The following is a 21,066-nucleotide window of genomic DNA, read 5'->3' as shown; positions in this document are numbered from 1 at the left end:
TGATTCGATATCTGTCAAAAGTAATCTTGCTCTGCGAGCAGGGTTATTCGATAATTATTGAAATGTCACTTTTAAGTTTAATTTCAGTTTAATTCTCCAATTGAGACAGACCCTTAAGTGTTGTTGGCGATTCTGGCCTTGGAGAACTTAATAACTGTATCGCATATCCTCGACCAGTTACAGCATATAAAAGATCTACGGAATGGGAACTCTGCCGAGAATACTTTACTTACTCTTGTAAACAAATTTAAATAAATGTTCAATTGTGATAGTAGAGGACTCTTCAAATAAAGCATAGTTACGTAAACTGTTGTATAAAGCATTCATAAGAAAAGATATTTTGTTCAAATTTATTTAGAATCAGTTTAGGAAATTTGTATTAGTAACGATTTGAGCTCTGAGCAGATGCTAGGTTATGCGCTTGATATGTGCACGAATAAAAGCATTATCAAAGTTGCCATAATATCATAAACTACGCTTGTTTACAGCCTATCGCTGTATTTTAGTTGATTTTAGGCCTGCTGTTGCGTTGTACTCTAGGATCGATTACGACGCTGGCTACAGCTGGAACTAGACGCATGTAACCATAAGTGAAAAGCAGATGCATTAAAAAGGTGTAGAGATAGTAAATTATAACTCCATAGTAGCGTGGCGTGTAGTTGACAGCTGCCCAGTTCATGGTCATCATCACCAGCACCAGTGGGATACTTCGTCTGAAATCAAGCGGTGCAGACCTGGATAACCGTGAAGTGGTTAGAGTATCGTTCGTTAGTACATATATGCAAGGAAACTTACTTCAAAACGGGTCCTACGGTGGCAAAGGAAACTAACGACCCAGTCAGACGTACAATACTGAATACCAGGGTTGTGCTTGGGTCCAAATAGAACGGATCATCGCACCATTTAAAGGCCATTTTAACCGACCATTGCGGATCCACTCCGAATAACTTCTGACCCCAGTAGACCCCGAGCAGCACCAGACAAATAAGGCAACAATAACCCAATCTCCTCTTGCGTGTCAATTTGGTCAAATACTTTTCGAAACTGAGCGACATGGTTAACTTGGTCATGACAACCCCCAGCAGTATTCCAATGATGCACTGATGCAAAAAATGGCACCCGAAATACATTCTCGATACGGAAATCAGAAGCAGCGACAGATAGTAGCAGGCGCGGAGTGTGACGACGACCGTCCTTCCGTATTGGATTCCCGCTTCCTCGAGAACGGAAAATATCACATACAAATAAGTGGTCGAGGTCATCAAGTGACCGGACGGATTCCCCGGACTCGGTTCGCATGTTAGCTCGTTCTGGTACAACTTTGGACGGTTGAGCGTAGTAAACTCTTTGGTTTCTCGAACCCACCAAAAAGGGCGGTCTTCTGCGAGGATCCTGAAAAAAAAAATGTAAAAATGTATAGTAGATGGTATCAAACTATGATATTAGCTATTAATTTATTATTTTATTATTATATATATGTATATACAAAGGTGTTCTGAAATGGTTTTAACAACATTGCTACATGCTAAACAAAATCTACCATAATTGACCATACTTTTTTCATTAACGTGAATTTTAATGCTTAGTACGAACGGTTCTTACACAATAACTATTGTTCATTCTACCATACTGCTGCAAATTTATGATTGTTAATGATAATTTCTTGGAATGACCTCGGGTAAAATATTAGTTTTAATGTTTATTGCATTTCTAATTCCGCGTTATGATTTTCAAAGAAATCTCAGTCGATATTTTTGAAATTGTTTAATATTTTATTGGCTATAGATACTTTGATTTTTATGGTTATACGGTTATACTATTCCTCTGATGGCAGCGTTCATTCGTTCAGCAATAGGCAAGAATTTTAGTGGGTCAACATTTATCGATTTCTTCTTCTAATCTATTCTTTGCTTTATTACTAATTATTAAATTTTATTTAAAAAAAAATAGTACTATGGGCTTTGTTAAAAATTGTTATTATCAGATATTCCAGAAATTAATAAAATATACATAAATAAAACTTTTCACTCCCGATAAAAACGAAATGAATGAATAACCTATTTAAAACATTTTGAGAAAATAGGACGAGCCCTTCTCCACATGTTTTAGATCTTTCAGAAAAACGAGAGTTTGGTTTATTACTACCATTTATATAAACTTATTTTTGCGAGGTTATTCACTTTTCGTTCATGTGCACTAATTGTTCAATAATACTCGAATAAATTTCAATAGATCAAACTATGGATTCGAAAATCTCGGACTTATACAATGATTTAGGAAGCATCAGTAGGTATAGATTGATACTGCATTGTATCACACTTACCATTTTAATAATGTATTGAAGTACTCAGTTAGCAGAACGCTCAGAAGTAGTCTCGAGTAAAGACGAGTGCTGAGTCCGGCGACCAGTGGAATAACCGTAAGGAACAGTATCTTCGGATCAAAAGCCTTCGTAACGAGGGCCAGGAAGTCTTCATATCGCGAAAAACTGGAAATGAGAGCAGAACGAAACACAAACAATCGAACTCCAAAATCAGTGCCAGAATACTGCTTATATGGGTGATTGATTGGCAAGCGTTTCTTACTTACACATCCTGCACGTACAAAATCTGAAAAATTTCACGCTTCAAAATATAACTATACAATTTCATAACCGAGCCGCTAATGGTTAACCACCGATCAAAATTATTGGAAAGATGTTATGCCGATTATTTTGGGCTCATCACAGTTTCTATTTTTGCCACCGACACCTCAAATCGACAAAGCTGCGGACAGGGCGTAAATTTTTCACTATACCTAAGAGAAGGGTCGAATTAGTCCACGATAGATAGGAGTAGAGGGAACGGAAGGGAACCGAACTGAAGTGCAAATAATTGAGGATGTGTCAGCATCAGCTGATATAGGATCAGAAAAAGAGGAAGGACTTTAGCGCTGTTGTGTATGTTTATGAATTGACGGAAAATCGATACCTGTCTCGGTTTTTGGTGCCGAGTTCAGGCACATGCGCGGAAGGAAGCACGTGTTCTCAAAGGGAGACTTGACTGTTTACATATTTTGGCACGAATTTGACAAGGCTTAATAATCCGGTCATGACTACTAGATTAGATTTATGAATCTAATCTTTGAAACTCTTAGGGATGAAACGATACCAACAATCTCAAGATATTTATACTCAATCCAGTTGAAACCCGAAATTGGGGGCTAGCGAAGTTGGATTTTTCTCACAATCCGTACGTTGAACCTAACTTCGGAAGTGGTGCGCTGAATAGCGCTTCGCGATATAAAAACAGCGCACCACTTCCGAAGTTAGGTTTAACGTACGGATTATGAGAAAAATCCAACTTCGCTATCCCCCAATTCAGGTTTTCTACTGGATTGAGAATATTTAATAGATATTTTTGCCTTTAGCGTATACAGAACAGATATGTTCCGTTTTTATCATCACGGTCCGTGGGTTTCAGTTCATAAAATTGGAACAGTGACAAAATCGGAATAATTTTCTTTGACGATTTTTTTTAGCTAAAATTTTAGTAAAAATGATAAACCTAGTTTTTTTTTACACGCTTGGAATTTATTAATTTCTCGGTTAACCTGAGCTTAAACAGCTTTTTAAATATCCCCTGAATTTTCTTTGATTTTTTGTGAATTTTTCGTGGGGTTAACTCATTGTTTCATTGACGCTGAAGGTCTTAAACGACTAAAACCAAACCGTGTAAAAACAAACCTGGGCAAAATGTAAGATTTTCAGGTTCTACAGGGTGTCGACTACCTGGAAAAACCTGGAAAGTCAGGGAATTTAGTTTTGGACCTGGAAAGTCAGGGAAAGTCAGGGAATTTTGATTAAGGTCAGGGAAAAAATCACAAATCCAAAAATTTAAATTTATATGTAGTGATTTTTTTTTAATTCGAACGATATACTTAACCAAGGACACTTATGGCAATAAAACTCTGAGCCAATTCTAATCCATTTATACCGATTAATAAAGGTACTGAAACGTTGGATCAGAATTAATATTACGTTTTATCTGGTCATCAGACTGCATAGCCGATAAACAATACTCAGAGGCAGCTACAGCCGACAACCACCTCCACTATCAAGCTATAAAGCTTATTTTTTATGTGGCCGTTGGCAGTCTTTAGACTAAAAGTCTACTCCGGGCCCTTTTAATGTTCCCCATGGTAATCGAGTTTGTTTCTATTAATCTTGAAAAAATAACAGAGGTTCCAAAGTCGTGTTGCTCAAATGGTCACTGTTGAGACCTGATCCAAATAGTCTTTTTAAGTCCCCCTTCATATTTTAGATTATTTAGTTTGAGTGGTTTTGTGCCGGGGCCCTCCTTAGCCGTGCGGTAAGACGCGCGGCTACAAATCAAGATTATGCTGAGGGTGGCTGGGTTCGATTCCCGGTGCCGGTTTAGGCATTTTTCGGATTGGAAATCGTCTCGACTTCCCTGAGCATAAAAGTATAATTGCGCTAGCCTCATGATATACGAATGCAAAAATGGTAACCTGGCTTAGAAACCTCGCAGTTAATAACTGTGGAAGTGCTTAATGAACACTAAGCTGCGAGGCGGCTCTGTCCCAGTGTAGGGATGTAATGCCAATAAGAAGAAGAAGAAGAAGAAGAAGAAGAAGGTTTTGTGCCGGAGTCGTTTTGATTTTTTTTTGCAGTTTCCTTATTAGTAGAGTTTGAGTTATGGCCCATAGCTCAGAACTAGGGATCCTATAATGAGAGATATGCAAATACTTTTCCAGACGATTTAGCAACGCTGTTACATTTGTTAGTAAACGCTTCCAGCACTTGCCGCAGCGCAAAATATTGAAGCTTGTATATGACTTTGCATTTGATAACAATTTTAAATATGTTCGTCTGTGCACTAACAGTGTTCAAATAAGCATTATCACTAAAATAAAAGTGCAATACAAATAGACAAAACGCGATACATAAACTAGATTACTTCTGCTCGCGAAAGTAAAACAAATTGTTTATTCGATGAAACTGTTCTTGAAATCTATCTCAATACCTCTCAACCTCGTCTCAAACTGCAACAATAACAACGTTCAATTGGCTCACGTTTTGACAGTTCTCAATGCTCGATTGGCTTACAATGGCCGCTTTCGCATATCTCTCATTATAGGATCCCTACTCAGAACTGTTCAGCAAGAAATCATCAAACATGTTTAACATACAACCGATAACTGGATATTTGCAAGTTTGTTGAAAGAACGCCGAATAGTAACTTTATGGACCTGTGTCGGCCCTCCACTGCATCAGCATCATCTCCAAACAAAATTATGTAGGTAATGTTTTAACCTTATTTCCGCCCGGGACATTTTTTGAAGATTTCAATAGGAAGGAATCATCTTTGAAAAAAAATTGCTAGAACAAAAGTTATTCGGCATAAGGTACAGTGGGGTAAGTGGGTAAATGGGGTAAGTGAAAAAAAAAACGCAAGTATTTCACTGGTGAAGCACAGAATTATTCAATTTCACTTCACAATCATACAAGGCCATTCAAATCAATGCGTTGAATAAGTGAAACATGAAATAATGAACCATTTCAACATGCGAGAGTAAAAGTTTATTAACCTTTCAAGTTTATCTTTTGCACAAGTTGTTTTGCGTGTCAATAAATACAAATATTTTTTTATGTTGATTTTCATAACACATTCAATTAGTGCATTGATAAGTTGGTTTTCTTTGTAGTTTTGAATTCCAGCCAGAAAAATATTGATATGAACATCAAAAATTTTGAAAAAAATATTTTATTGCTTTGCCTGTTTTTTACCGTGGGTGGGGCAAGTGAATATTTTCCGACACTGAATGCATTTTTCTATTTTTCCAAACACAAATAATTTCTATTAAGCGTATATAAACAAATGATACCAATTCGAACTCATTCTAAGGCTTTTGGTTATTACAGTGATACTTGGTAATACTAAATCAGGAACCCAAAGTGTCAATGTTTTAAATATTCCATGTTTGATAAATAATTCGTGAAAAAATGTTATTTATATAGCTTAAATACAAGAATCACTACTATTGCAAATATATCAACAATTATGATTTATTTAGTTGAAATTTATAAAATTTATTTATTTGTTAATGTAGACTCTTCTACTGAAATCATAAGTGGATTGTTAATGAAACACAATATGATTCCAGGTTTGATGAATATTTCAAAGATAATTTCTCTGCATTATCGCCAAGGTTCATTATCTTACTATAAACCTGAAATATATAGTAGTGTTAGATACAAATGGAGATGAGATATTAGATTTCAAAAAATTCAAGTAAATAAATCTAATCTAATCTAATCGAACACAAACGCAGCCAGTACAAAGAAAGCATCCTGGAAAATCATTGAGTTAGATGACGCCCAATAATTTTTCTTGTCAATATTGAGGCTCACAGCATACCAGTGGTATGACATAAACTTCAAAGCGGCCAGGCCCACTGCGTTGTGTTTGCCGCAGAGATGATTCTTCAAGATGTATCGTGTTCAAGTAGTCACTTCAACGTGATACATATCACGAATCTACATGGGTTGAAGGATGCGTGGACATACCGTACCATACGCACCGCGTTCTTTTTAAGTTCTTATTTTGGTAGTTGTATGTATATAAATATGTAGTGAAATCAATAACATTATAATAAGAAATTATATTAAATTTTATATATATTTGTAGAATTTAACATCAACTGGGAGCCGAAGTTAACTCGGGATGTACATCTCTTGAAGAAGAAGCTGGAAATTGTAAAGCATTTAATTATTATTTAGAATGTTATGAGTATCAGATAGCAGGTCATGTGCCAGGAAGTCGTCTGCATAAAGGTTACATAGTAGGTTGTGAAGCTTTCCTTCCTGGGATGTTTTGTAGTGGGCTATGAAAATGTTTAATCATGAGAATATGAAGGTACATAATACAATAATATAAATATATAAATGCATGAAAATATGAAAATTTTATAATATAAAAGAATTAAAATTGCTATATGAAAATAAAAAAAATATGAAAACATGAATTTAAAAATGAAGATACAAAAATATTAGTACAAAAAAGCATAAAAACATGAAAATATGAAAATATTGAAAATTTGAAAATATAAAAAATGATATTAAAGAATAAAATTTTGAAAATATGACAATGTTAAGAGCTGAAAATAAGATAATATAAAAATATTGAAACACAAAAATATATAACATGGAAATATAAATGTTTTAAAAAATTAAATAATAAAAATATAAAAATACCGGAAACATGAAAATATAGAAATATGTGAATATGCAAATTAAATGATAACAACATTAAAATATAATGATATAAGAAAGACAAAAAATGTAAATTAAATATTAAAAATTACAACAATATGAAAATATGATAACATGAAAATTGAAAATACACATATATGGATATACAAAAGATTAAAATATGGAATTTTAAATTTAAAAATACAAAAGTATAAAAATATGGAAAAAATTCAAGTAAATAAAACACAAAAACATAAAAATCATTGAATGGAGGCACTCTAGTGCCCTTTGACTTTCATAAAGTGTCAAAAAGCATCACAACAGATCACAGTTATGTTATATTCAGTATAATTATCATTTGCATTAAATATATGAACAGAAAATGTGTTCTTATATTGAAAAATCCTCTTTTAAAATCATTTTTTTTGAAAATTGAAACCGATTTTTTTGTTTCCCAAATATTTTGGATCCTAAAAGTATTTTTCAAAGATCTTGTTCACAGGCATATAAAGATTGGATAGATGATTCGTTATGTCATAAATATGTTCATTTCCAATATTATATTCAACTTTTATGACTTGATGAACATGAAATATACGATTTCTTTTACCCACTTGCCCCACTGTACCTTAGATAAAATGGGTGGAAAACGAAAAAAAAATTGATTGTTAATCAATATTCAACCGATTGTTTTCAATTGTTCAACTATTTGTACTCAAAATTGATTATATTTACAGTCTAATGAAACCTTAAAGATGTGCCTAATATTACTTTTTGTTGTTGAAACAATACGATGAAGGTTAGAAGGTGCAAAGTTTGATAATGATTCACAGACACCATGGGCGGGGATCGGTTTACAAACATCACGTGAACTTCCATTTGATGATGGGCTTCTAAAATCAATTCTCACGTCCTTAGGTGGTCATGTAGAGAGAATGATAGTGGATAAACGCATCATATGGTCTAACTCATGTACGTAGGTGGCGATGGTCTCAACTAAACGTTACTCGATACTGCATAATCAAGCTTGGATGCAAGAGGAGGATAATGTTGTTGTTAATGGTAATGTTTCAGTATTACATTCGCTGCTTTAGATGATTATAAAACAATTTCATCAGGAAATATTCAGGTTGATCTTCGAGAATTTTGTCCAGAAATTACTTCAGAATTCTCACTGAAACATATTAAAAAAGTCCCATGGGATTCAAAAAAGCTGTCTCGATAGGTTTTATCCTGGAGCTCCTCGATGGATGTTTAGTAGATTTTTTTTCCAAAAGCTTCGCTCCAAAAACTTGTATATTGTATGGTTTTTACTCAAATTTTAACTAAATGTCTTCGTGAAGGGATTCATATAAAAAATATACCAAGGAATCTTCAAACATATTTCCACGAGTTCTTCAAAAAACTATTAGATGTTCCTTAATAAGTTTCATTGCTTGTTGCAGTTGTTTCACATCTAATTGATAGTAGTTAAACTTTCTATAAATAAAACAATGCTGGAACTCCAAGACCATTTTTGAAAAAAAAACAACAACTGAAAATCGATAAAATTACTGGAGTAGGTGAAGCTCCCCTCAGCATTTGAGATTAGTTATGCCACTTCTTCACAAACATTCCCTATTTTTGATATTTTTTCATGGGACCATTGATTTATTTAAACAGAAATTAAACGACCTGAGTGTATTCAGACCAAATTATTTAAATTATTGCAGTGGTTAGAATGTTTTGCTGGACTTAATGTAAGAGCTGCATATAGATTTATTCGAGCTTGTAGGGATTGCATTCTTGATTATCTGGATGATAGCAAGCAGCCCGTAACTATTTTTAGAAGTCCATAAACTCTACAGAATAAGAATTCCATAAACTCTAATTCAACGGCATTAGAATAATCGCTAGAAGCTTTCACGATTGTTTAGAAAGAGTTCAAAAGTCGTGTCAAAAGATACAAGATTTCACACAATTTTCCACAAAGATAATGAAAACTTCAACGATTTGAAAAAGTCCGTCAGTAGTCTTGGAGGTCTCCAGGGAGTCCGTGAGAATTCCAAATGGTGGATGAGAGCACCAAAAAATGTATTACATTAATTGCAGCTAATTTTGGAACGATGTGAATTTTGAAAATCTTTCAGGAGTTTTGCGCATTTACCTTAATCTTTGCGAACGACTTGAATTACCTATTGATATTCTACGAATCCTTAATGTTCTATTTTCAGAAGTGATTAGAATTCAAGTAGGTTAGGAGGTCATATGGACTTCATGGATTCACACATGCAGAGATTTTCATACGATTTTAGAAAATGAAAAAAAAAACATTTTTCATACCTGGAATTTTTCGAGGAATGGTCTGGAAAGTCGGGGAAAGTCAGGGAATTTTATTCTCAAATTTGAGTCGACACCCTGATCTAACATTTTTAACTGCTAAGGGACTGTCCATAAACAACGTGAACGTGCAACGTGGGTGGCGAGGGTTAGTGAAAAGACATAGGAAATGTATTTATCATCAATGGTGACTGGTTGAGGTTCCTGGAAACCCATAAATTATGCTACGCAAAAAAAAACCTTTTTCAATTCCTCCTCCCCTCACTGTCCCACTTTTTGAATGAAATTTCAAAAAAATGAGTTGTCGCACTTTTAGAGAGCCTCTCCCTTCCACTAAAAGCGTGGCGTAAGTTATGGGCGTTTCCTAAGATAAGGTGCCATCCGTTGATAACATAACAATAACTTCGAAAATAATTAATCCCCTTAATCTTCGAGACGGATGGGTCATTTATGCCCAGCGTTCAAGATTGTCTGTGAAAAATTACAGAAGAGAGTTTTTTCCCAGTTTCTTCAGCAAAAATGTTCATAAGAATGTCGACTACCCAGGAAAAATATAGGAGGTTAAGTTTGACTATACGCTGAAGACCTAGATATCCAAAAGATTTTGCTTCTGGCAGCATGCAGATGAATTTGAAATATTTGGATCATATACCACATTGTTTAATAGATCTAAATACTCAATCAAGCTTAGTCATCTTGATCGTTGAGACAGTGACCAGTTTTCTGGAATTCATTCTCGATTTCAGCCCACGGTATCTATGAGATCAACCAAGGCTTATGCAATGTTTTTATCATCGGCATATACCCAATCTAATAGGCACATGCCCATCATGTAAATCCAATTATCTCAAATACGTGATCTTCAAGGTACTCCAAAACGTTTCCAAGTTCAACCTAAAGTAACTACCGGACAACCAAGGCTTTTTGCAATGTGTTCAACATCGATATGTACTCAACCTGGTTCAAAAAGCATGTGCGCACCATGCAAACTCAATTTTCTTGAATTAGAGATGTTCAAGGTACTCCAAAACATTCTCGAGGTCAGCTCAAGGTATCTACCAGGTCAATTAATCAAGTTTTTTGCTATGTTTTTATCTTTGATATATACCTAATATATCCAATGGGGCCGTCCAGAAACCACGTGGTCATATATGGGGGGAGGGGGGGGGGGGTTTGAAAAATGACCACGATAAGCCACATGGGGGGAGGGGGGATGTTGCTCTCGAACCACGTGGTTTTTTTACACGAAAAACTTTTGGCGAATAACAATAGCGGTGTTAAAAAAATACAAAACATTAAAATTTAATGATTTAATCATTAATCGCAAAGCGCATCTTAGAGCCTATGCCCACGTAGCGTCTTTTCAAATCAGCGTTAAAAAGACGCAGGTGTGCATCGAGAAAAACCGGTAGCGCAGCGTCGGTCGTAACGCCGATGCATATCTGCGCTATTTGACCATCTTAGCCTTAGATCCTTTTTCCATAAAAAAATAAACGAAAAAACAGATTGCGATTCAGTCTCAATTTCCACAACAAAAATTGGGAAAGGAAAAATGGGAAAATATAAAAAAAAATCCGCCGCGCCACGCCACCGCCGCAGATGTTTTTTGGCATCACGCCGCCGACACTTTTGCATCAGCGGACTGCAGCTACAAATTTGAAAAATATTCATGTTTTTACAATAATCCAAGAAAAAAACTTCAAAAGAATTTCTTGTGAATATTCAGGAAAAATCCAGTAATGAAATTTCCTTTAAAAACTTTGACATTACTTCATATGATCCTGATAAAGTGCTGGCATTCAGAATGAGTTTTGAACAATTCTCTCTGAAAAAGTTTGCTTGGAAATTTACAAATACAAATTGTTAATGAAAAAAAAAACAAAACATCTCCAGTGTAAATTGCGAAAAAAATTCCTTAAAACTCCGAAAAAAATTCCATGCGAATTCTGTCTGAAAATTCAAAACAGTCCCGTGGGAAATACATACTTACATACACTTCGACATGTTCAGTCTCAAGTTAGACTTGCGAGCAAAGGCGTAGGATTGCCCATCTGGAGATGGCGAGTTCAATTCTCGTTCCTGTCTATCGACACCCTAGGTATAGTGTATCCATCGTACTAGATACACAAGATATATAATCGTGCATTATATAGTCGGACGCCGCGGCTTAACATTGGGCGGCTACAAGATGGTAGACTAGCCCAAGAATACGCGCAGCAGCCGGAAGTGGCACTTCCAACGGAAGAGCAGCTAGGCGCAGCGTCTCTTGAAGATGGCTGGAGAGATATTCGATCCGCCATTGGTAGCACCGCAACCGCTGCACTTGGCACGGTGCCCCCGGATCAGAGAAACGACTGGTATGACGGCGAATGTGAGCAGTTAGTGGAAGAGAAGAATGCAGCATGGGCGAGATTGCTGCAACACCGCACGAGGGCGAACGAGGCACGATATAAACAGGCGCGGAACAGACAAAACTCGATTTTCCGGAGGAAAAAGCGCCAGCAGGAAGATCGAGACCGTGAAGAAACGGAGCAACTGTACCGCGCTAATAACACACGAAAGTTCTATGAGAAGTTAAACCGTTCACGTAAGGGCCACGTGCCACAGCCTGATATGTGTAAGGATATAAACGGGAACCTTCTTACGAACGAGCGTGAGGTGATCCAAAGGTGGCGGCAGCACTACGAAGAACACCTGAATGGCGATGTGGCAGACGAAGATGGCGGTATGGTGATGGACCTGGGAGAACGCGCGCAGGACATAATTCTACCGGCTCCGGATCTCCAGGAAATCCAGGAGGAGATTGGCCGGCTGAAGAACAACAAAGCCCCTGGGGTTGACCAACTACCAGGAGAGCTATTTAAACACGGTGGTGAGGCACTGGCTAGAGCGCTGCACTGGGTCATTACCAAGATTTGGGAGGAGGAAGTTTTGCCGCAGGAGTGGATGGAAGGTGTCGTGTCCCATCTACAAAAGGGCGATAAGCTGGATTGTAGCAACTACCGCGCAATCACATTGCTGAACGCCGCCTACAAGGTACTCTCCCAAATTTTATGCCGTCGACTAGCACCAACTGCAAGGGAGTTCGTGGGGCAGTACCAGGCGGAGTTTTATGGGCGAACGCTCCACCACGGACCAGGTGTTCGCCATTCGCCAAGTACTGCAGAAATGCCGCGAATACAACGTGCCCACACATCATCTATTCATCGACTTCAAAGCCGCATATGATACAATCGATCGGGACCAGCTATGGAAGCTAATGCACGAACACGGTTTTCCGGATAAACTGACACGGTTGATCAAAGCGACGATGGATCGGGTGATGTGCGTAGTTCGAGTTTCAGGGGCATTCTCGAGTCCCTTCGAAACCCGCAGAGGGTTACGGCAAGGTGATGGTCTTTCGTGTCTGCTATTCAACATCGCTTTGGAAGGGGTAATACGAAGAGCAGGGATTAACACGAGTGGTACAATTTTCAATAAGTCCGTCCAGCTATTTGGTTTCGCCGACGACATAGATATTATGGCACGTAACTTTGAGAAGATGGAGGAAGCCTACATCAGACTGAAGAGGGAAGCTAAGCGGATCGGACTAGTCATCAACACGTCGAAGACGAAGTACATGATCGGAAGAGGTTCAAGAGAAGACGATGTGAGCCACCCACCGCGAGTTTGCATCGGTGGTGACGAAATCGAGGTGGTTGAAGAATTTGTGTACTTGGGCTCACTGGTGACTGCCGAAAATGACACCAGCAGAGAAATTCGGAGACGCATAGTGGCTGGAAATCGTACGTACTTTGGACTCCGCAAGACGCTCCGATCGAATAGAGTTCGCCGCCGTACCAAACTGACAATCTACAAAACGCTAATTAGACCGGTAGTCCTCTACGGACACGAGACCTGGACGATGCTCGTGGAGGACCAACGCGCACTTGGAGTTTTCGAAAGGAAAGTGCTGCGTACCATCTATGGTGGGGTGCAGATGGCGGACGGTACGTGGAGGAGGCGAATGAACCACGAATTGCATCAGCTGTTGGGAGAACCATCCATCGTTCACACCGCGAAAATCGGACGACTGCGATGGGCCGGGCACGTAGCCAGAATGTCGGACAGTAACCCGGTGAAAATGGTTCTCGACAACGATCCGACGGGCACAAGAAGGCGAGGTGCGCAGCGGGCAAGGTGGATCGATCAGGTGGAAGATGACTTGCGGACCCTCCGTAGACTGCGTGGTTGGCGACGTGTAGCCATGGACCGAGCCGAATGGAGAAGACTCTTATATACCGCACAGGCCACTTCGGCCTTAGTCTGATTAAATAAATAATAATAATATAATCGTGCAATGGCTGGCATATAAAAGCTTTCAATTTGTAACTAAGGAAATGCTAATAGAATATACTAAGTTGAAAAGCAGACCAACTTCCAGTTGGAATATGGAGCCATAGAAGAAGAAGAAGACTTCTAAATTTTTCAATAAAAACTCTTCTGAATTTCCGAAAGATATTAAACAACCAATGCCACATGAAACACTTTGATATTTCCGTTGAATTTTTGTTTTTGGATTTTTTTTCAAATTTGGAATTTTGAAATTAAAATTTTTCGGAATACTTTTTTACGCTCTTTGTGAATTCTATCACATTTTTTAAAATTTTTTTTTTTTATTCGAGGCATTATTTAGAGTTTCCACGGAAGAGTCTATGAATTATCTTCAAAAAATTCTTTGGATTTCCAAAAAATAAATCTTTAGAATTCTCGAGATTCTTGTTTTTTTTAATTTGTACCATAAATTCTTCCAAAATTTCATCGGGAATTCATTCTTCTTCGGGAAGTCATTTTGATTTCTTTGTAGGTTCAGCTAAACATTGCTTCAAATCTTTACCATGCAAAGATGCACAGGAAATGATTAAGAAGTTTTAAGGAATTTTCACATCAGAAAATCTTTAAAATTTTGATTTAATTTTTTAAGGACTTCCTTCAAAAGTACAATTTTTTCGTTGACGTTTACTAATTATATTATTGGTATATTCCGAATACTTTGTTTTGGAAATTTAAAAAAAAACTGCTGAAAATGTCTAAGAATATCTTTTGGAAAACGAAAAAAATCCATTGGAAATTTAGAAGAATTTCCTTTGAAGATTCATTAAAGTTGTCCAGGATTTTGAAAAAAAAAATCTTTAGAGATTCTGTAAAAAAAGTAAGCTGTTTTTTTTTTCTAATTTATACTGAAACCTGTTAATACCTGTTAATATTGGAATGTAAACTAATTTGATGATTCTGAAAGCAAAACTGGAATTTCTACAGGAATGCTACTCAAAAGAAAAAACAGTAGGAGGTTTTATTTGCATCTCTAAGATTACATTATTAACTTTGTGATTCTCTGATAAACTTTTTGATGTAAGAGTTCTGTGGAAAACTTTCTGTAGTCCGTAACTTTTATTGCATGACTCAAACTGTAACATATGAATTTTTTAGAATTAAAATAAGGTATGAATTATTGTATAACTTACAGTTAGTTTTCTCTTCAATTCGCAATTAGCTGGCAATCATAGGGAGGAGGTAAAGTTCGAGGTTAGGTGCACCGAGGTTATGTGCTGTACAGTAGATGTGCTAAAATATTCAAATTCAATAAATTTGTAACATACATTCGGAAAAGTTGAAAGTTCTTACAAATTATTTCAGATTTTACAGGATCGATGTGCCTTAGTTAGTTGAATCAACGAGTTTGAAAAGGTTTTTTCCTGTGATTATAAACAAATTTTAGCATGAAATTGGAACAGATAATTTTTCCATCTAACCTCACCTCACTTGATAAACATAAAGATAACAATTAATAGTCCAACTCGCGATACTTCAATCTTAGGCTAATAGTTTAACTAATCGGTTAACTTGTTTTAATTATAGAGAATTTCTTAGTCAATCAACGTGAAAAATATGACTCCACGCTTTCTGTTGTAGTTTGACAGATGCAGCGATGTGGAAGTTACACAAAGGGCCTAGGCTCACTTCTCGCAACAAGTTCAGTTCAGATGCTTCGCTGAGGATAATATATCTTAAGAATTTCCTGTATCTCCAGAGCTACGGAAGGTTCCAAATACTCTTAGGAATCTATAGGGATATTCAGTGATGAACTTTATAATTATTAAAAAAAAATCACCGATAAAATTTTTTATTAAATTATTTAAAAAAAAAATAATATAGGGATATTTTGGAAAATTTCTAAACCATTACAATTTTTTTCTCGAAATGTTTATAACATTTTTTGTATCCTCCTGATGCATCGAAGGTATACGAGTTCTAGATATCCTAATACCCGATACACATTACAACATGATAACATCATCAAAATGTTCGAATTCATGAAAATTTATAATTTCCATGCCGGGTTTAGTTTGATTTTGAATCAGTTGAAATTGTCCATCTTCATTGATTGGTTTAACCATATGTTTTAGTTACATAAGGTTTTTTTTTCAAATTTTTGTACTTGAGAAAAAACCACGTGGTCATAGGGGGGGGGGAGTGGGGGGTCTGCCAAATGACCACGATAAGCCACATGGGGGGAGGCGGGGCTGAAAATCTTCAAAAATATGACCACATGGTTTCTGGATGGCCCCAATAGGAATAATGTAAACCCAGAGTGTATGTAAATAAAAGTGGCGACATGTGCCGCATTTGACAGGTCTCCTGCTCGTTTGGAACACGATTTTGTATGGGAATGACAGATGAATTCTGTTCCAATTCTGACAGTGTCGCCACTCTTATTTACATTCACTCTGTGTAAACCCAATTTTCTGGAATACGAGGTGTTCATGGTTGTAAATGCCGGTCTAGCCAACCGGGAGCACTTCCGAGACTCACCGAATCAACTGCCTCGGGGTCGGCACACTCTCGGAAGTTTATCGCGGGACAGGGAATCTTCGCACTCGAAATTAAGGAAAACCTACCAGCACTTTCAACGTTTTTAACAATTTTATTAGCTTCACTCCTTCCTCTCTTCACTTTCCTCCCACTTTCTTACTAACTATTTAGCTAACCTTAACTGTTGGGGCCCCTTCTTCTTTCCAACCACCTCTTTCCTCTTCGCTGCGTCCTTCCTCGTCTTGACCGCAAGCTTCAGCCACGTCTGGCTACGTTCCGCGCCTTAGGTTGAGCCGAGGGATCGTCGGCGGATAGCTAATGATCCAGTTGCGCGTCCTAGGCTACCGATGTGTTGTCGGATCGGTCTTCGGCCAACAACGGTGCCGGAATCTACCCGGCGAGGGGGCTCTAGGACGGCGCAGGGCTTCACGGGAAACTGGGCACAAACACGGCGTTGAAAAGCACGGGACAGCAACGAATCCACGGTAGAACAACGGGGTCCTGATGTCCTTGTCTTATGGCTTTTAATATTGGTTTCCGAAAAATAAACGCTCTCCTTAACTTGTCTCTTTACACTTCTTAAATCGTTCACAATTGCCGGGTAAGTGAACGAGCTATTACAAGATTTTCAGGCACAAGGTTCACCGACCCATCCCCGGTCGTCGACTTTTCCAGTCTTCATCCATGTTTCGAACCACCCATTTGTGCAACCCATCATGGCCGCTCCCAACTCCATATCCTGCGGCTCCTGGTGGTGGGTTGAAGAAGTTTGGTGGGTGGTTGGTAGCAGTTAAGGTGGTTGCTCCTAATGGCTATCTACTTGTATGCTAAGTGGGCCTACTGGGGGACAAACCTTCGCTTCTCATACAAAAACTACCTGTCATACATTTTTACGCATATTTACAAAGAAAAATCTCAGTAATACGCACGATTAACAAAACCAAACACTTACATGGTGCTCCAAAACATTTTCGAGTTCAGTTCAAAGTATCTGCTAGATCAATCATGACTTTTGCAATGTCCTCATCATCAGTATGTACCGAATCTAGTGCAAAAAGCATTGGATCATAATTTCCATGAGCATAAGATGTCCAAGGGGTCGCCAGTTAGCCTTGCGAGCATAGGCGTAGGATTTCCAATCCGGGGATAGTGAGTTAGATCCGGTCTGGTCTAGGATGTTTTCGGGTGGGAAATATTCTAGATTCCCTGGGCAATACTAAGTTGAAAAGCCGGCCAAGTCTCATTTGGAATGTAGATCCATGGAAAAAGAAGAAGAAAATGTCCAAGGCCCTCCAAAATGATCTTGAGTTAAGATCAAGATATCTACTAGATGCACTAGATTTTATGTCGAGCAATTTGGCTGCGGATTTTTTTATGCCTTTTTTTGTGTGTGTTTTTTTTAAGTTTTACATTAAGTTCAACACAAAGCTGCGGAATTCTTTGTTGAGGCGGCTTGAAGGTTGATGTTCGGTCAAGAGTGACGCTCAGGATTCGCAGACGTTTGGTTTTCGGAATGGCAGTTCGATCAATGGTGATCTGCTTCTCTGGCTCTCGACGCGCGTTGGGGCTACAGTAAAACGTCTGCGATTTCGTCGCCGATATTGAGAAACCAACGCTCTTCGCCCACTTGTCCACAGCTTTAACCGCAGTTTGCAGTTTTCAGTATAAGCCTTGTCCTTTTGGCCTTCGTACCACGAAGAGGATGTCGTCTGCGTACACAAGGATTTCGACGCCCACCGGAAGAACTCGAAAAATAGGCTGCATCGCAACGAGGAACAGCGTCACGGAAAGAACGGAACCCTGTGGTACTCCGTTCTCCAGCAGATATTCTCCGGACATGTGTCCTCCTATAGATACCTGGAAGGTGCGCTCCGAGAGGAAGCTCTGCAGTAGGTTAAGCATCCGACCATGTATCCGCCAAAACTTTAAGGTTCGCAGGATGCCGTGTCGCCAGGTGGTGTCGTAGGCCTTCGATAGGTCCAGGGACGTTATCAGACAGTGCTCGTCGGTGGTAGGCTTTTAAGCTCGGCGAAATATGTGTCGGTGCCGCGTCCTGCCCGGAAAGCGTGTTTGCGCTTGTCGAGTCGTCCACTCGACTCGAGTTCGGTGATCTGTCGCCGGTTAATGATTCGCTTAAGAAGTTTCGCCATGCAGCTGGTGAGCGAGATAGGCCGAAAAGCATTCGGACCGGTATCGTGGCAGTTCAGCTTTCGGATGGGAACGACGATGGCATTCCGCCAGCTGGCGGGAAACTCGCCACTGCGCCAGATGTCATTCAGCAGATCCATCGTTGTTGTGCGAAACATCATGGACCTTCGTTCAGCTGCCGCTTTCGCCATTTGGAACGATAGAGGGTAGCTGGAAGTCGCCGATCTTTCGCAATAGACTTTTGCCAGTTCTTCTGCCACTTCTTCGGGGTCGTCCGTAAACCAGTCCGCTCGCTTGAGCACTACCGGACGTTGTTGTCGGTTGCCACGCAGGGTATTCACCATCCGTCATAGTTCGGTCGCCGTGCTGCTTGATGATATTTTCGCCACAAAATTTTCCCACGACTGCTCCTTAACCTTACTAATCGCTTTTCGTGCCGCTGCTCGTGCCTCCTAGAATATCGCTAACACATCGGGTTGGTTCGGATCACCATGCTGTAGGCGTCGGAGAGATCGAAGGCACTTTCGCCGCTCTCGGATCGCCGCTTTTGCTTCGGGGCACCACCATGGTACCGCTTTCGGTCCAATCCACCCGCTGGTACGTGGAATAGCCTTCGTCGCTGCTGCTATAATACTCTCTGTTAAGCTCTGAATTTCCCATTCGGTATCTGATCGGATATGGCTTCTGCCGTAAGTCGCTCGTATAGCGACTAATCCGCGTGATCGTAGAACCATTTGCGTCGTATCGTTCGATGATTCAACCACCCGGGAATGGACACCGTGATCGGAAAGTGATCGCTGTTGTGCGTGTCCGACATAGTTCGCCAAATGAATCTGCGGGCCAGATTCTCTGAGCAGATGGTCACATCGATAGCCGAGGTATTCCTGGTGGCCGGGACGACGCGGGTGTGTGAACCGTCATTTAATATGACTAGGTGGTGCGTCAATGTGTTTTCGGCGATAAATCGCCCGAGCGCGTTCGATTGGTGAGACCCCCACGCGAGATGGCGCGCGTTGAAGTCTCCCACAAACAGCACCGGACCTTCCTGCTGTTCAAATAACTGACCCAATGCGGCCTGAATATGCGTAGAATTCGGCGGGATGTAGACAGACACTACCGTTACTTGGATTGGTGCGTGTATGCGTGCAGCGATGAGGTGCAGGGTGGTGTCGATCTGCACACGCTCGAACGGTATGCCTTCTCGGATGGCAAGGCCAACCCCGTTTTGCCAGTAGTGTACCCTATTCGATTTCAGAAGCAACGTGTAGTGCCTGCCGACGAAGTCTGGTGAGACGACCGTTTTGGTTAACTTTCGTTTCCTGCAGTTTCCACGATGCCTCGCACGACGCATGGCTCGAGATTGGCGATGAGGAGCTTGAATTCGATGTTGGCCCTGAGGCCACGCAGGTTTCACTGTAGGGCGAAAACGCCGCCAGAGCAGCTGTCTGTGACGGAACAAGTTACGGACGACGACGTGGATGTTCTTCTTGTCGGCGGGTTGACTGTGGGAGAAAAGGATGGTGCGATAACCTCGGCAGAAACCTGAGCGATGCTGGAACTTGCCTGTGGGACGATTTGCCCCACAGTGCCAGCAGCTGACGAAACCATTACACTAGTTCTACCAATACCGACAACTGCCGGCACTGGGGATGCGCTTTGTGTAATATTTCTTCGACGTGACGGGCCTTCCCCGGGTGAGGTAACTGCTGCGATGTGGTGTTGACCTGAAAGGGTTTTCGGGAGAGTATATGCACACGGGTGGAAAAAGCGAGTACTGACCTGTGGGACGTCTTGCCCCACAGTGCCAGCCGTTGCCGAAACTAATACACTATTGCTTCCAGATCTGCCGGCAACAGCCGGCACTGGGAAAAGGCTTTATGTAGTTATGTCTACTGCTTTGTTGTTGGGTATGCCGCTTTTTTTGGGTATGCCGCGGCGGCCAGGGCATAGGAGGGCTACCCCTCCTTCCTGCCGTCTATCCCGGAATGTCGATGTCGTGTTGCTGTTTGTTACATTCTTCTCCGTGATACTCGTCGGAGCAGTTGAAGCAGCGTCGTTCGTAGGGGCATCGTAGGCGAGTATGACCGTAGCTGAAACATCCGTAGCAGAGCATCGGGTTTGGAAAGTACGGGCGGGTAGCAACACGTAGAAGGACAACTTTGATGTGCTCCGGATACGTAGTTTTGGCAAAGGTAAGTATCAGGGCGGGAGTATTAACTTTCTGGCCGTTCTGGTTTTTGGTGATCCGCTGAACACGGACAACTTTGTCATTTAGCAGCCCCACCAGGATGTCCTTTTCCTCCATATCGATCAATTCGAAGCATGAGATGACACAACGGCTAATGTTCAAGTTTGGATGCGATACCACTTCTACCTCGATTCCGTCGATGAGCTTTGTAAGTTTAAGTAACTTTTGCACTTGGGCCGGGTCACGGACACTCAGGGAGTATTTGGTTCCTTGCGCTTCAGTTTTCGCGTTCTCGATCGGTCCAGCA

The 21,066-nt window shown here is 39.9% G+C and overlaps 1 protein-coding gene across 3 annotated transcripts; it reads right to left on the bottom strand.

Annotated features, from left to right (window-relative positions):
- Positions 1-295: 295 nt before the first annotated feature.
- Positions 296-3,104, bottom strand: LOC134216518 (glucose-6-phosphatase 2). 3 transcript variants are annotated; one of them, XM_062695383.1, is made up of 5 exons: positions 2,970-3,104; positions 2,590-2,796; positions 2,324-2,488; positions 796-1,392; positions 296-734 (listed from the first exon to the last, which is right to left on the bottom strand). In XM_062695383.1, the coding sequence occupies exons 2-5, from the start codon at positions 2,649-2,651 to the stop codon at positions 503-505; spliced, it is 1,056 nt and encodes a 351-aa protein (XP_062551367.1). In that variant the 5' UTR covers positions 2,652-2,796; positions 2,970-3,104; the 3' UTR covers positions 296-502. The 3 variants fall into 3 exon arrangements, with proteins under 3 accessions (XP_062551367.1, XP_062551368.1, XP_062551369.1); XM_062695384.1 differs by lacking the exon at positions 2,970-3,104 and adding an exon at positions 2,860-2,882; XM_062695385.1 differs by lacking the exon at positions 2,970-3,104 and having other exon boundaries at positions 2,586-2,955.
- Positions 3,105-21,066: the final 17,962 nt, after the last annotated feature.

Source organism: Armigeres subalbatus, chromosome 2 (genome assembly GCF_024139115.2).
Source record: "Armigeres subalbatus isolate Guangzhou_Male chromosome 2, GZ_Asu_2, whole genome shotgun sequence".
Classification (NCBI taxonomy): Eukaryota; Metazoa; Arthropoda; class Insecta; order Diptera; family Culicidae; genus Armigeres; species Armigeres subalbatus.
The sequence above is the reverse complement of the archived record's forward strand: the minus strand, read 5'-3'. Positions and strand labels throughout refer to the sequence as shown.

What these genes read in the sequence shown, in the direction of transcription:
- LOC134216518 (XM_062695383.1), bottom strand. Translation starts at nt 2,651, where the DNA reads ATGAAATTGTATAGTTATATTTTGAAGCGTGAAATTTTTCAGATTTTG. An exon ending in ATTTTGTACGTGCAGGATGT is followed by an intron (nt 2,489 to 2,589) that starts GTAAGTAAGAAA and finishes TCTCATTTCCAG; the next exon opens with TTTTTCGCGATATGAAGACT. An exon ending in ACCGTAGGACCCGTTTTGAA is followed by an intron (nt 735 to 795) that starts GTAAGTTTCCTT and finishes ACGGTTATCCAG; the next exon opens with GTCTGCACCGCTTGATTTCA.